At 37.1% G+C, this 16,455-nt stretch overlaps 1 protein-coding gene and 1 long non-coding RNA gene across 2 annotated transcripts in view; both read right to left on the bottom strand.

Moving 5' to 3' along the window:
* Nucleotide 1: 1 nt before the first annotated feature.
* LOC145315684 (sphingomyelin phosphodiesterase-like) overlaps nucleotides 2–16,455 on the bottom strand; it is a 25,975-nt gene continuing 9,521 nt past the window's right edge. Inside the window, exons 10-17 of the mRNA XM_080155703.1 lie at nucleotides 15,937–16,151; nucleotides 15,444–15,520; nucleotides 15,017–15,111; nucleotides 14,561–14,619; nucleotides 3,563–3,723; nucleotides 3,064–3,192; nucleotides 1,180–1,330; nucleotides 2–643 (exon numbers count right to left, since the gene is read on the bottom strand). Of these exons, the coding sequence (XP_080011829.1) occupies nucleotides 487–643; nucleotides 1,180–1,330; nucleotides 3,064–3,192; nucleotides 3,563–3,723; nucleotides 14,561–14,619; nucleotides 15,017–15,111; nucleotides 15,444–15,520; nucleotides 15,937–16,151 (1,044 nt within the window). The 3' untranslated portion in view covers nucleotides 2–486. The remainder of the gene's footprint in view (nucleotides 644–1,179; nucleotides 1,331–3,063; nucleotides 3,193–3,562; nucleotides 3,724–14,560; nucleotides 14,620–15,016; nucleotides 15,112–15,443; nucleotides 15,521–15,936; nucleotides 16,152–16,455) is intronic.
* On the bottom strand, nucleotides 3,904–5,223 carry LOC145315687 (uncharacterized). The gene is made up of 2 exons (XR_013878116.1): nucleotides 4,717–5,223; nucleotides 3,904–4,593 (listed from the first exon to the last, which is right to left on the bottom strand). It is a non-coding gene; the product is annotated as an uncharacterized LOC145315687 (long non-coding RNA).

The raw sequence follows: 16,455 nt of genomic DNA, 5'->3' as shown, positions 1-16,455 counted from the left end.
GTCTGAAATATTAAGATGTCATGTTAGATAAATATTTAAGACTAGTAGCAATTTAAGAAATACATAAGTTATGAGTGTCTGTCTTAAAAATAAACAAAATTGAATTGCGCAAAACGCGGCATTCAAGTACATTAATTTGGAAGATTTTTTTGTACAAAATAAAAGTCAAAATATTTTGTTCAGGTACTTCAATTTCAGCATTAAGTTACAAATAATAAAATATAATATAATATATAAATAATTTAGGTACGTGAGATTGATTGGTAAAATATCACAAGTTGTTTTGAGTTTCATCAATTTCAAAGAATTTTGAAGGGATATTTTAATTAAGAGTTTTTCTGGAAGTAATTTATAAAAAAATGGTTCTTTAAAATAACAAATTCATAAAATAATCCCTTCTTATAATGTACAATTTCAAAAAGCTTTTATCAGCAATTTATCAAAGTATGTCAGAAACAAGAACACTATTGTGCTACGTGGCTCAGCTTAGTAGAACCAATATCTGAACCAGGAGATAGGGTTGTAGTAGCTCCATGTCTTGACAAACTTGTTGCAGAACTCCTTGCTCATGTGTGACTGGCTGCTCTGCAGGTTGCACACGATCCGCCGCTTGCAGATCAGGTCACAGTGCGGCCTCTCAGTACTACAATTTATCAGGACGTTTTATAGTTAAAATTAGACGGGTGTATATTTTCCAATAATTTTCATAAATAAATCTGGGGAGGAAATGAAAAGGAGGAGGAAAATCCCTGTGAAAATGTAGATAAAGCCCGGGGATCTTGAGGGATAAGACACGGTTCGATAACTTGCTATAAAACCCCAATCATGATAAACAATTAGTTTGAATCAAACATCAAGATTTAATTTTAAAAAACACAGTTATTAAACCAACGAATAAAAGAACGTTTTTCTAAAACTTTAGTTACCAGAATCATCAAAGTTCATTGCCCCCTCTCATCCCCAATAATAATAAATAAAATTACCCCTTCTGTAGATAATTAGTGGTTGAAACGTTCAGACACTCAACTTAATGAACCAACCAATGAAAATTCAACAAAATTCCCAAAAGTTGTTAAACCAACAAATAAAAGAACGTGTTTCTAAAACTTTGGAGACTAGTGAAATAAACAGCCGAAATGTCCCCTCCCACCCTGATAAAAACAACTGAAGAACTCCTGCCTAGCTCCATGGTATAGATAGTAGTAGTGTATGAAGGCCTCCTCATCATTATCAATCCTCTCAATGTAGTTGTGCAGGTTGTCCGGGCTCAGGGATGTCAAGTTCAAGTCTTTCCTCGCGCTAAATAACCTCCTCCAGAATGGTTCTTTGTCTAAAAACAATACAAAATTAAAGAAAAGTACCCAAACTTTTGTACAAACGAATGAGATAATGTGGTTGTATAAAACTTTGGGTACCTGTGAAATTTACAGTCCCAAGTCACATCCCTAACTGCCAATGGCATAACAATTTTATCAATCGGAGCAGGGATAAGGGATGGGAAATGTAGGAAAATATTATTTCAGGCCTATTTCAAGCCTAGGCCTATTTCTAGCCTAATAAACCAGTTTTGGGATAGCGCAGTGGTGCGTATAAAATGCTAATGAAAAAGCTGTGTGTGTGTGTGTAGATAAAGTATAGAATCAAATTCAGGTAGCTAGTTTAAAGTAAAAAACATAACTTTTTATAAACCTATATATTAATGGCTTTTGTTAAAATGAAGTTTTTTCTCTCCCAAAATTTTTTTATCTTTTACTTTGGTAATTTGAACTGTCAGAAAGCTATCGTTGGGTTTCCCTCAGACAGATTTTAGTTTGTATTATTTGCATTTTTATTAATGAGTAAAAATTTTATTTGAAAATTTCATTGCTAATTAAAATTCAAAATAAATAAATAAATATGCACTTGGGTAACATTCTATCAAGTTCTTTGGATTCTATAATGTAATGATATATCTGTACTGTGTTGTATTGTACAAATTAGGGTTAAGGTGGTGTATCAGTTCCGTACTAAATTTTTAAAATTCAAAATACAACATCTAATTTATAAACTACCAAATGAAAATTCGTAGCTACCTTCTTTCCAAAAAAATAATCCCGTTATTTTTGTTTTTTCTATATGGCCCTTTTTAGTGTTTAACTCTAAGCAGATTTAATAATTAAACTAATGTGATCTAACACCATTTGTATTTATTTTTTCGTAGCAGACGAAATCATTATTTTTTCTAGAATTGTCTGCTTGTAAAATTTCCGCCATCTGTGATTTGGGCTTGTTTTGTATCAACCAATCACCAATTGGCGCCGCCAATTGGTGATTGGTTGATACAAAACAAGCCCAAATCACAGAACACTATTGGTTTAGAGCGGTAGCCAATATGAGCCGTCCGCCAGTAAGGTCATTAAATTAGGCAAATGGTAAAAGTTGCATGATCCCTTTCAACACCAGGCTGAGACCTAATTTATGGCCAGGTTTCCTATCCCTTATCCCTGAATCGGAGGAAGAATCATTGTACAATGTCTCGACCATTCTCTCCAGGGATCTATAGGGATAAGACAATGACCGATAAATTGATTTACATCCCAAATGATGCTACACAAAATTACCCCTTCTGCAGATTACAATTATTGGTTGAAACATGTGGACACTCAACTTAATGAACCAAATAATCAAAATCTAATTAAAGTTCTCAAAGTTGTTGAGCAAATGAAAGAGATAACGTTGTTGTAAAATTTTAGGTACCAGTGAAATTTACAGTCCAATGTCCCTTGCATACCCGCCAATGCAATGGCAGAACAAGTTTATAAATCTTGGTGGAAGAATCATTTATTTTATAGTAATAGATGTAGAATATACGTGGATATTATGAAAGAGGAAAAAGGTTGCTAATATGAAACTAGTTTATTGGACAATTCGTTCATCCAGTAGGACAGAAGGGGCTGGGGTCGTTATTTTATCCCACTACAAGTTCACTTTATTAGAGATCATGAATATCTGGTGTAAGATCCAAGTAATAACATATCCATCTTTTTATTTCAAGGTCCTATCAATCTCTCCAATCGGGTTTACCTGGATGAAGATTAGCCTCCGCAAGGTCCATGTACCAGGTCTCATGATCCTCCACGAGGCCATCCTCCGCCCCTACGTAGTAGATCTTGTAGGACGGGTTCAGACCGTAGTACGGCGTCACAGACGGACCTACACAAAGTACACAGTCATACTCAGCTTTGACGCTGATAAAATACAGGTAGGTGATTAGGTATAGGTAAAAATCTTTTAACTTGCAACTTTAGAAGTATTTATAATTTTAAATTTTTAATTTTAAGTGTTACGTGAAAATGTAGGAGAATTTTTGTTTGAAAAAGAATTTATCTTAAATGATTCAAAATTGCTTAAATGATTCAAAATTGCTTAAATTGACGAGAAAAAGCAAGAGTTTGGCGGTTCTTGGCGGGAGAGACCGCCGTTTTTTTTTTTTTTACAAGCCATGCCAAATTGAAATTGAAACTCTTATTGAAACTGCTATTTTTATGAAAGTAATATTTAATTTAGTTAAGAAGATGTGTGCCTATAAAAGCAATGTTGGTGGGTCGCTTGCGACTACCGGTCATGGCCGCGTCCAGCTCGGAGCTGCGCTCGTAGAACAGCTGGAACTCGTTCATGTGTGTGTGGCCGTAGAATTGGGCGGTAACTGTGTCCTCGTAACGGTTGATTATACGGTTAAAATTCCTAAATGAAAAAGTTCCAAATAGAAACAAAATTAATTTTCTTCTAATTTTGAAAAAAAAAATTTCTTAATGGGAGGTTCTACGAACTGTATTAAATCCTTCAGGGATAAGACAATTAATGATAAAATGACATAATCTCCAATGAAAGTAAACCACTGCTGAAGATCAAAATTATTGGTGGTAAGTTTTTGTCAAATGTCCAACTGATGCTGTTTTAGGTGTGGAGAAAATTACCTGCTACCTCCAACTTTTGAAACAACTCCAGAAGATGGATCCAGAATTAGTAAAGTACATGTTTTTATCGTTTGAAATTCATAATTAGCTAGAAAAGACAATAATGGCTACTAATTTCAGACTTTAAAGACATTACCTGGATTCCGTGAACTTGCCGGCATATATCCTCCCGCTGTGGATAGCAAAGAGGAGCTGCTTAGCCAGGCCACGGAAGTTGTAAGTATTTATTTCATATTATGTAAATATTTAAAAAGAAAAAGTAATTTTAGCATTAAAGCAGGACCAAAATGGTCATAACTCAATTTCAATATTTGTTTAAAATCATTGTTAAAAAGTTTACTTTATAAAAAACAGAAAATTGAAAAGATTATATTGTATTTAGAAAATGAAGTTTTCCTGTTACCTGTAACATTTGAGCCCTTAGAGGACATTTAAAGGAATTCTGAGGTTTGTTTGATTATTATACATTTTTTGTTAATTTATGTATTATCAAAATTGCCGTTAATATGCAATATAAAAAAGATTCAAGATATTTCAAAAAATAGAAAGACAATTAAAAGTTATAGTTAATAAAGAATATTTAAATCTTTTAGTTGTACCTGATTGTATCTGGAATCATCTTGTTCTATCTGTATACCTGCAAAAGCCCGAAAACAATAGTGGTTTTTGAGTAAGGTACAATGATTATTTAATATTGAATGAAAATTTATCATTTTAAAGATTTTTGAAAAAGAAAGAAAATAATGTTTTTTTTACTTACCAAGTTTATTTCCTTTTAAGATTTAAAAGTTCAACTTGCAAAGTGTGATGATGAAAAAGCTCCTATTTAAGAAATCTGCAATCCCTGACTAGGTAAAAGTCATTATATTTGTATTTAATTTATAAAATTTGCTAGTAAACTCCGGGTTATATTTTGTAGCACCATAATTTATTGTGTTTTTTGTAGCACCATATTTTCATATATTTAAAACATTTATAATTTGCAATTAAAAGAATATTTTTTTTATGGAATGATCTTTAAACTTGCTACCAAATGCATAAACTTTCAAGAAAATTAATCTTGTTATTTTTCTTTGCAGTTTATTGATCAAGTCCTGGCAAGCCAATCAGCTAAGCCAACGTATATCAACTACCTGAGTGTATTCTTTTTCTACCAATTGTTCAATGCCTATTGCAGAAGACTATGGTAAAGCTTCCTGGTAAAGATGAGAAGAGAATATCTACATCAGATTGAGACTGTATCTAATGACTGAAAGTGGATTGTATCTGAGGTAAAAAATTAATCCTTCCCTGGAAATCAGATGTCCTATACCTCGTCCCTGGAATAAAGGAAGCAACAAAACTGGACATTTGACAATCAATAAACTATGGTTCCAAGCTCGGTCAATTATAGCTTGAAGAGTCTAACAGCCACGTTTTAACCTGGAGGACTGAAGGTGGACCTGCCTGGGAGCCCCACCTGGCTGCAGCTGCGAAGCTAAAGCCGAACTAGCCGTCCCTCGCGGGGTTGCTAGCACATCACACTAATTTGCATTATTATATATTATATATATTGTTTTATAGTTGAACTTTTTCTTGCTCAATAAAAACGGCCGTAAAAGCGCCAACCCACTAGTCTCATGCGGTAGCCCGATATATGGCTACCGCCCGTCGGGCAAAACGCAGACGTTAAACCTTGTGGGCCCTAACTTGAGATTGAGACATCGGCAGTTTTAAGGATCTTAAGCGGCATAACTCTAATTTTCCATAAGTCCGCATGATTAAGTAGACAATTCCATGAACCTGAGAAGCTCTGGACTCACAGACCCTGGGCTGGATAACTTGCCCCCATTGCGCCGAGACAGAGCCCATCCCGTAAACAACACTACACCAAGGCCGCCAGTTTCAACGCGCGCTAATTTTGAGTCTGACTTGCCGACGTCCCCCTTTACATCAAGGAGAAGTTTAGCCCGTTCTCCCACTGGCCCCCCACCTGCCGCCAACGTTCCTATTGGCCCCTTGTCTGCCGCCAATCCTACGTTGCGTCCCCTTTCTGCCGCCAGAGCTCCTATTGGTCCTCTGTCTGCCGCCAATTCAACGTCGCGTCCCATTGTTGCCGCCAGAGCTCCTATTGGTTCTCTGTCTGCCGCCAGTTCACCTTCGGGCCCCCTTTCTGCGGCCAGCACCCCCACGCGTTCTGACGTTAGTGAAAGCAGTGGGGACACCCTACAATGGGATAATAGTGTTGAAGAAACAATACTTAGCTCAGATATTAGACAATTTGAAATTAGCCACACCGTCCGTGTAAAAACCCCCAATATGGTTTATGAAGGGGAAGTAAAACAGGCACTTGCGTCCCTCTGTAAAGCCCAAATCCTTTTTGAAAACCATCAAGAGAAAGGAAATGATTCTTTCAAGTATAAAACCACCGTCCTGGACCGTGCTGTAGAAGATTTAAATTTATCAGCAAGTCTGCTTAGTGACGTCCGAGCTCATTTTGAAACCAACCCGCCCGAGGATAGAAACCTTGTTGAGAAGGCCGGTTCCGCGACAACGCTGTTAAATGATATACGGACGTTGGTCACTAAACTTTGCGACCACCTTTATGAAAGAAGTATAACTGAACGTGAGGCCGCAGCCGCGCCGCCGCCAGCTATTGCACCGGCAGCCGCCGCCCCTGGAAATATGCCAACAGGGATTAGGGTTTATCCTGTCAATCCAAACAAAATGAATGATGCTACACGGCAAGTTAAATTAATGAGACTTGAGGCCACCAAAACCACAGACGTCCCGCGTGCTGGAAATGTGGAGGAGCTACTCTATGCCATTACAAACAGGATCCCTGAATCGGACGCACACTTGATGGAGATGCTGTACGATTTTGAAGAGTTACAGAAAGAGACTTTGGAGTTATTTAAGAGGCTTGACACACAAATTGTTGACGCCATGGAGCTGGATGAAGTTGAAACGGCTACAATGCTTCAAGAAACTAAAAATAGTCTTGATAAACAATACTTGCAAACACGCGACTATGTAAAAGAAGCAGAACTTAGTTTTGGGCTAAAAACAAAGTGTGTCACCAGTAAACATAAGGCCCAGTCCCTGACCGTCCCGGAATTCAGTGGAGAAAAGGGGTTAGATTATTTCACCTTCAAGCAACAATTTATAATCTACGTTGGTTCTATCCCTGACCTTACCAACTCTGACCGTTTGGAATTTTTGAAGAAAAAATGTTTAAAGGGACTCCCTGCCGCCATTTGTCTGCAAGAAACAACTATTGAAAAATGTTGGGACAAGTTATCAGAAAGGTATGGAAACATTCCCATGATCTTTAACAAATACAAGGATGAGTTTTTCCATTTCGGCAGATGTCCTTACAAAGATTCTGAGAGGACAAAACAAGCAGACTGGTTATATAAGGTTCAAGCCAAGCTGCTAGAGGTTGAGAAATTTGCCGAGAATAATGACGTCACAAGCTATTTATATACAAAAAGTGACATTCACACATTGGTCCAACAGCTGTTAAACCGCGAGCGCCAGATAGAGTTGGGACGGCGATACCAAAAATTTAAATCTGGAATGGGTCTCATGGATGAACACAAATGTTTTGATGAATGTATCACTTTTCTTACTGAACAAGTTAGTGACATTAGTTGGCAATTGTCCATGCCCGCAATTTCTCTGCCTGGTGAAGATAAAACTAAGAAGGTGGAGAAGCAATGGAAAGAAAATAAAAAGGAGAAGGAAACTGTCCTCTCTGTGGGTGCCGGAAACAAACCAACTGACAAAAAGACACGGGAGAAAAGTTATGGAAAGGAAGATAAACAAAAAACCCCACAACTCCAACAGACGGGCGACGGCTATCCACCAATCGACGTTATGTGTGGGGAATGTGACGGCATCCATACCCACCTGTATTTTTGCAAAAATTTCTTGGACACGCCTATAAAGGAGAGGGCAAAGTTGGCTACCTCCAAAAAAGTTTGCCATAGATGCCTTCGAATGGACAGTAATGTTGATTTAAATGATCTGCAGTCATGGTGGGACAGGCATGCCAACGACTGTCGAACAGACCACTTTTGCAATTTGGATAATTGTGGTAAAGTCCACCATAGAAGGCAAAGGCATATTTTGTGTTGTAGTTATCATCGTAATACCAACAAAAAGAGGCTTGATAACTTCAAGGCCTCTATTGATAGCAGCAGGCTTCCCGGCGATAACCTTCTGTTTGTTGACACATACACAACATTACCTGACATTGGAAGTCAGGTGACGGCAACAGACCTACCTGCAAATGTTATCCCAGATGTTGAAAACCCTGGTATATTTATGTGTCAAGAGTTAGAGATAACAAAAGGAGGTCCAACTATACTACTTTTTTATGACAGTGGTTGCGGATCTGCCTGTTTGAGCACGAGAGCTGTTAATCTGATGGACACTAGGGAGATTAGGCCTGGACCTACAACTTTAAATGTCGCTGGAGGAAAGTCAATATACTTAGAATATGGTGACCGGCAATTTGAGCTACCAATGGCCGGGACTGACAAAAGAGCCACCGTCAGTGGTATACAAATGGATCATGTCAGCACCCAGTTCCCAGTCTGGGAGTTAACTGAGGCCTATAATGACATTGTTAAAGCTTATGGACACACTGTCAAATTGCCAACTGTACCTAAATCTGTTGGTGGTTCTGAAGTAGACTTGTTACTTGGGTCAAAATATAATTATTTGTTCCCTACTGTGGTTGCTACTCTGCCCAGTGGTTTATGTCTGTATGAAAGCAAGTTTGCCGGGATGGGTGGTCACCGTGGAATCCTTGGCGGTCCCCATGAAGCCTGGAGACTAGCTGCCCATGCTGCCAATTTTATGGGGTCAGCAGCATTTTTAACCTGTGAATTAAGAGCCTATCAGAGCCATAAACGTGCATTGTGGTCATCTCTGGACTGGAGTGTTGATATGCCAACAAAAGATATGGATGTTGTTGAAGATACGGCTGGACTGACAGAAACGCAACATTCAATAAATCATGCTAAAATGATGGAAAGACGATACTTTGAGCTGGAAGGTGTTGGAACAGAAGCCCCCTATAGATGTATTAACTGCAGAGGCTGCCCTACCTGTAAGAAGGGCAACCAACTGGAGCATCAGAGCCTAAAAGAGGAGAGGGAGGATGAGATAATCAGTCAATCTGTCAAATTTGCACCTGAGGAAAAAAAGGTCGTTGGTACACTTCCATTCATTTGTGACCCTGATGTTGAGCTAGGAGAAAATCATCATGTTGCTTTGGCTATCCTAAAAAGTCAAATGAAACAATTACAGGGAAATCCTGAAAAAAGGCAAGAGGTTCTAAAGTCACACAATAAGTTGGTTGAAAATGGTTATTCCTGTAGAGTGTCAGAACTACCGCCAGAAATACAACTTGAAATGGAAAAGAATAAAGGCTGTTATTATCTGCCCTGGCGAACTGTTCACAAGGAAGGCAGTTTAAGCACACCCGTAAGAACAGTCTTTGATGCATCCAGCAACTCTACCACCGGCAAAAGTCTTAATAACTGTCTGGCTAAGGGCAGTAACAGATTGGAAAAAATCCTTAATCTCTTGGTGAACTTCAGGAGTGGTGTGTATGCTTTCTGCTGCGATATTAAAATGGCATACAATCAGATAAAACTTGACCCAAAGAGTTACAGATGGCATAAATATCTTTGGATTGATGAACTTGACCCGAGTAAACCAGTGGAGGAAAGATGTATGCTAACCATTATTTATGGTGTAATTAGTTCCGGCAACCAAACAACTGAAGGTATTACACAAGTTGCCAATTATTGTAAACTAAATCATCCTGAATATACACTAGGAGCTGAGGTGCTGATAGAAAAGTGTTATGTGGATGATGCCAATGATGCTATGGATACCATTGAGGATAGAGTAGAAGTTATTAATGGTATCAATTTTACCTTGGACCTTGCCAATATGGAAGTTAAAAGTTTTGTCTTGTCTGGACAAAAACCTGATGAAAAAGTCTCTTCAGATGGTGTAAATGTTTCAATCCTTGGCTATACCTGGGCACCAGAGGAAGATGTCCTGTCTCTTGAAGAAAAGCCTTTGTATTTTGGCAAGTGCAAGCGTGGAAAAAGACCTGACCCTGTTAGTGGAGACCTTAAGGAAGCACTTCGTAGATACTTCACTAAAAGGACTATTCTGTCCCTCATTGCTCGCAGCTTTGATCCTTTGGGTTTAGTTTCCCCTGTTACTGGAAACTTTAAGCTTGACTACAGAGAAATAATCGACTTACAAGTAGGATGGGATGATGGTTTACCTGATAAGTACCTGGACAAGTGGGTTAAGAACTTGGAATTGATGCAACAGCTGCCGAAGATAAAGTTTCCCCGTTCGGCTGCTGGTAAAGATAGTGTTGATTTGATTATTAGTGTTGATGCAAGTAAGGATATAGCTATTGCTTGTGGCCATGCAAGACACATATCAACGGATGGCGAGGTTACTGTTAAACTAATTGCTGGCAAATCCAAGATTATCACAGGTTCAACCATCCCACGTGCTGAGTTAAAGGCTGCCGTCATGGGGGCTGTATTATCCAAAGTCATAATAAATAACTACAGAGGCAAGATTAATAACACATATTTTGTTAGCGACAGCTCTGTTGTACTTTCCTGGCTAAATCAAGATAGCCGCCCAATGTCCATTGGTGTAAGAAATGCTGTTGTTGAAATCCTGAGGTTCAGTTCCAGGGACCAGTGGTATCATGTTGAAACTGCGTTAAATGTGGCCGATACTGGAACCCGTCCAGGAGTAACAATTGAAGACATTGGTCCAGAATCTGCCTGGCAAAGAGGAAAGGAATGGATGTACCTGAGTCCTGATGACTGGCCAATTAAAAAGGTTCAGAGTATCCAACTGACTAAGGAAGATAAAGAACAGGTTGGAAAAGAAATTAAGTCTATTTCTGTTAATGTTAGCCTGCAGGATGAGTTGACCGCTAGATATGAATATGGCAAGTATGTTATTGACCCTAATCGTTATGGCTGGTGGAGGACAATACAAGGATGCTGTTATTTAAAAAGATTTGGTTTGTGGCTCTTAAGCAAGTCAAAGGATATAAGCGGAAAACTGCCAAATAATGTCAATATGAAGGACCATTTGAGTTCTGTGGAAATTAAAGCTGCTGAAGACTACTTTTTCCGTATTGGAACTGCTGAAGTAAAGAAGTTCACTAAGTCAAAGGACATTTCTGGCACTGTTGAAAGGGACGGAATTATTTACTACACTGGCAGGATTCTTGATGGACAGAATATTTTGGATCCTGAAAATGTTTTCCCAGACCTACGGCCACTTACATTTGTCAGACCTGTATTGGACAGGTACAGCCCAATTTCATATGCAATTATGAAACATGTCCATGAAAATCTTGTCAACCATAGAGGGACTCAACACACCCTCCTTGAATCCAGATATATTGCCTTCATTATTGGAGGTAGAAATCTGGCAAAGGAAATCAGACTAGGATGCCAGCTGTGTGTAAAAAGAAAGGCCAGACTGTTGGAGGTAAAAATGGGTCCTGTTCATGAAAATAGGATAACTGTAGCACCACCCTTTTTTAACACCCAAGTGGATCTCTGCGGACCATTTATTGCCAGATGTGAGCATAACCACCGTTCATCTGTTAAAGTTTGGGCGGCCATTTTCCGTGACCCTGGATCTGGTGCCCTAGCCGCTCACATTATGCAAGATTATTCAACAGAGGCTTTCTTACAGTGTTTTTCAAGATTCTGCCACAACCACTGTGTTCCAGACATGATCTACATTGATCCAGGTAGCCAGTTAAAGTCAGCGTGTAACAGGATGGAGTTAAATGTGACCAGGTTGACCAGAACATTAAATGGTAAGCATACTGTTGGAATCAAGTATCAGGTTGGACCAACAGGTGGTTCAAATTATCAAGGTGTTGTTGAGAGATCTATTGCTGAAGTTAAAAAGCTGTTTTTCTTGACATTTGGTGGAGTTAAACTGAGTATTTTGGCCTATGAAACTGCTCTGTCATTTGTATGTAACGAGTTAAATAATCTGCCTATTTGTATTGGATCTAAAACCAGCGAGCTTGATCACATTGATTTGATCACCCCCAGCAGATTAATGTTTGGCAGAGCAAGTAATAGAAGCTTAAATTCCCCTGTGTGTGTAGATAAACCGACAAAACTATTGGCTCAATTAGACCAAGTCTATGAGTCATGGTGGAAGGTTTGGACTACTGAGAAGATTGCTGACTACATCCCAAAAGCCGCTAGATTTGACAAGACGACGCAGCAACCTAAAGTTGGAGATGTCGTTGTTTTCTGCAAGTCAGAGGGGGAGAAGTTTGTCGGAAATCAGAATTTTAAGCTTGGGATAATTTCTGAGGTGTTTACCAGCAAGGATGGAGTCATTCGTTCAGTTATGGTTGAGTACAAGAATGCCAATGAGGCAGGCACCCGCCAGACCCGCCGTCCTGTCCGCAACATTGCAATCATTGTCACTGAGGACGAGCTGACACTTCCAGAGATCTTAAACCAAGCAGCCAAGAGAGCAGATTTAATGTACTTGTACAAAGGTGATAAATAAACGTTAATAAACATGTGAATTTTATGTTATTTTTATATGTAAAAACACTTTTATTTGCCGAAGTTTTATTCTATGAAAAACATTCATTCAGTTTTATCCTAATTTTATAAAACCAGTTTTATCTTAATATTATGGAATATTTTACACCATTTTTATTTTAATGTTTTATCCAGTTTTGGGCCATTGTGCCCCGTCAATTTTTGTTAATAAAAATACTATTGCATTTCTTGCATTTTACGTTAGCTGTACACTTTAAATAAGTCTTGAAGTACAAAAAGTAATTTCAAAACTATCAAATAAATAAAAATATTTATGTTTGTAAATGCATAGCAAGAGGGTGTGTCATCACTAGACTATCCCTCAAGTTCTGCCAATAGTTAAACCCGGAGTGAGGTTGCAGGTAATTTTTCTTCCGCCCGGCAGTGTCAAATGTCCAACTGATGCTGTTTTAGGTGTGGAGAAAATTACCTGCTACCTCCAACTTTTGAAACAACTCCAGAAGATGGATCCAGAATTAGTAAAGTACATGTTTTTATCGTTTGAAATTCATAATTAGCTAGAAAAGACAATAATGGCTACTAATTTCAGACTTTAAAGACATTACCTGGATTCCGTGAACTTGCCGGCATATATCCTCCCGCTGTGGATAGCAAAGAGGAGCTGCTTAGCCAGGCCACGGAAGTTGTAAGTATTTATTTCATATTATGTAAATATTTAAAAAGAAAAAGTAATTTTAGCATTAAAGCAGGACCAAAATGGTCATAACTCAATTTCAATATTTGTTTAAAATCATTGTTAAAAAGTTTACTTTATAAAAAACAGAAAATTGAAAAGATTATATTGTATTTAGAAAATGAAGTTTTCCTGTTACCTGTAACATTTGAGCCCTTAGAGGACATTTAAAGGAATTCTGAGGTTTGTTTGATTATTATACATTTTTTGTTAATTTATGTATTATCAAAATTGCCGTTAATATGCAATATAAAAAAGATTCAAGATATTTCAAAAAATAGAAAGACAATTAAAAGTTATAGTTAATAAAGAATATTTAAATCTTTTAGTTGTACCTGATTGTATCTGGAATCATCTTGTTCTATCTGTATACCTGCAAAAGCCCGAAAACAATAGTGGTTTTTGAGTAAGGTACAATGATTATTTAATATTGAATGAAAATTTATCATTTTAAAGATTTTTGAAAAAGAAAGAAAATAATGTTTTTTTTACTTACCAAGTTTATTTCCTTTTAAGATTTAAAAGTTCAACTTGCAAAGTGTGATGATGAAAAAGCTCCTATTTAAGAAATCTGCAATCCCTGACTAGGTAAAAGTCATTATATTTGTATTTAATTTATAAAATTTGCTAGTAAACTCCGGGTTATATTTTGTAGCACCATAATTTATTGTGTTTTTTGTAGCACCATATTTTCATATATTTAAAACATTTATAATTTGCAATTAAAAGAATATTTTTTTTATGGAATGATCTTTAAACTTGCTACCAAATGCATAAACTTTCAAGAAAATTAATCTTGTTATTTTTCTTTGCAGTTTATTGATCAAGTCCTGGCAAGCCAATCAGCTAAGCCAACGTATATCAACTACCTGAGTGTATTCTTTTTCTACCAATTGTTCAATGCCTATTGCAGAAGACTATGGTAAAGCTTCCTGGTAAAGATGAGAAGAGAATATCTACATCAGATTGAGACTGTATCTAATGACTGAAAGTGGATTGTATCTGAGGTAAAAAATTAATCCTTCCCTGGAAATCAGATGTCCTATACCTCGTCCCTGGAATAAAGGAAGCAACAAAACTGGACATTTGACAGTTTTGGACACTACTAGTCCCAAACCAATCAAAAATCAAAACAAAGTTTTTTGCTAACGATAAGATAACATGGTTATACAGCTTGGGTACCAACAGTGTAATTTTAGGTCCAATGTTCCCTACCTTCTTGGGAAAATATACACCCCTGTAATACAGCCATAGATTTAAGTAGAGACGGAATAGATTACCTGCTCCAGACGGCAGTACAGTCAATATGTCCCGGAGGAATATGGCCAATCAAATGAACCTGGAAATATATTTTGGTAATTCTTTTATTCTACTTCTTTATAATTCAAGTTTTTTTCTAACTTTTGCTTTGTTACTGCATAAGAAGTGAAGGGATAGGACAAAAGCAGAAAAAATAGAGACCAGAATCATTAAAAAGGAAGAAAATCCCTAACATCAGCTCTTGTAGGTAATTTTATGTATTCCTATATTCTAGTAATTCAATCTCCCCCCCCCCCCCCATAAAAAAAACAGCTAATTTCAACCCTTAGTAACATTTGAATCGCAAATCATTTATAAAATTACAATATTTGTGGGATAAATCTGATTTATTCCTCTAATTGTATCAATTCAATTCAAACTTTTTCAAAACTGACAGACAAAGATTACAGGTAAAACTAAAGAAAACTTAAACTAACCTTTTCTCCCTTGAATTCTGCCAGCTGTAGCTCGTACATCAACCACTTGAGCTCTTCCGCCGGGTCCGTGGAGTTCAACAACAACCAGAAGTTCTGGATCATCAAGGTTTAAAATAAAATCATCTTTAAAAAAGAATATTTCCATGAACATGAAGAAAAAGGCACTTGTAATAGTGACCCTTATTAATAGAACTGCACTGCACACTTAGGTTTGTGATATATTCGTTGTAAAGATTGGGCACTACTGGTATCGAACAAACCAATCAAATATAATAAAGTATCCAATGAATAAGATAAGGTTAAAAAATCTTTGAATACTAAAGTATTATACAGACCCTCCTCCATGTAAAAGCACATTAAAGACTATTAATATCTTAAAAATTAGGTATCATAAAATCAAATTATTTTTTTAGTTAAAAACCTTCCTTGTTCATACAGTAGTTCATGTTGAGAGAGATAACTCTCAGGTTGGGAGCTACGTTCACAGAATAATAGCCACCATACCTATAAAATATTTACAATTAAGCTTCGGTTTTGATGCTTAGATCTAATAAGTTAATACAAAATATTCGATTTACATATCAAACAAAACACAAAGCTAGCAAACAGACAGTTATACATCATATCTACTCAAACATTTTTCTCACCATTATTTATTATAATAAAACATACCAAATTAATGAAGATGTTTATTAAGATCTTTAAAAATACCTTATACATATAAAGTAGAAAGTTTTATTGTTTTGTTTCTTTATAATTAGCCAACCACTGATTCGATTAAGTTATCTACTTTCGGAAAGATTTAGAGGGATGGTTTAAGGCTATTTAATTTTGAGGCTTAAAACTTGGGATGGCTTTCAGATATTTTCTGCCCCTAAGATCCCAATTTCGTTTTTATCTGTATCATAAAAAAAACTTACCTAATTGAAGGACCTGGCCCTTGGCCAATCCAAGTTTGCCACTCAGTATCCAGCGCGTTGTACAGCCAATCAATGGAATGCTCGCCGCGGACAAAGGGCAGCGGAAAGGAGTCGACCGGCGCCGACTCGTGGTTGCCCAGGGCCGGCAGAATTTTGATCTTCGGAAAGAATTCTCGTAATTGGTCGGCGGTACCGGATAATACTTTAAGGTTGGCCTAGAAACAAAATATATTTTATCAACCTAATATTTTAAAACTATTTACATACCTATGACATATTGATATGAGAAATTTGAAGTTTATATAAAAATATTCTTAGTGTACCCTTGCTTTACAAGAATCTCATTCTTATCTATAATACAAATTAGAAAGATGCCTGTCCGTCTAAAGATTAAGATATTGGTAACCGCTGAACCTATTGGGCTTTACTCTTCAAGGAATATAATTACTGGTTCTCTGGTGGTTTTAAGCTTTTCTTGAGGTGGTGGACACCCTCAGTATCCCCCCATCCGAAAATTTT

The sequence above is a fragment of the Acartia tonsa genome, chromosome 4 (assembly GCF_053477335.1).
Source record: "Acartia tonsa isolate MP-2025a chromosome 4, ASM5347733v1, whole genome shotgun sequence".
NCBI classification, from domain to species: domain Eukaryota; kingdom Metazoa; phylum Arthropoda; class Copepoda; order Calanoida; family Acartiidae; genus Acartia; species Acartia tonsa.
This window is presented reverse-complemented; position numbering and strand designations above follow the sequence as displayed.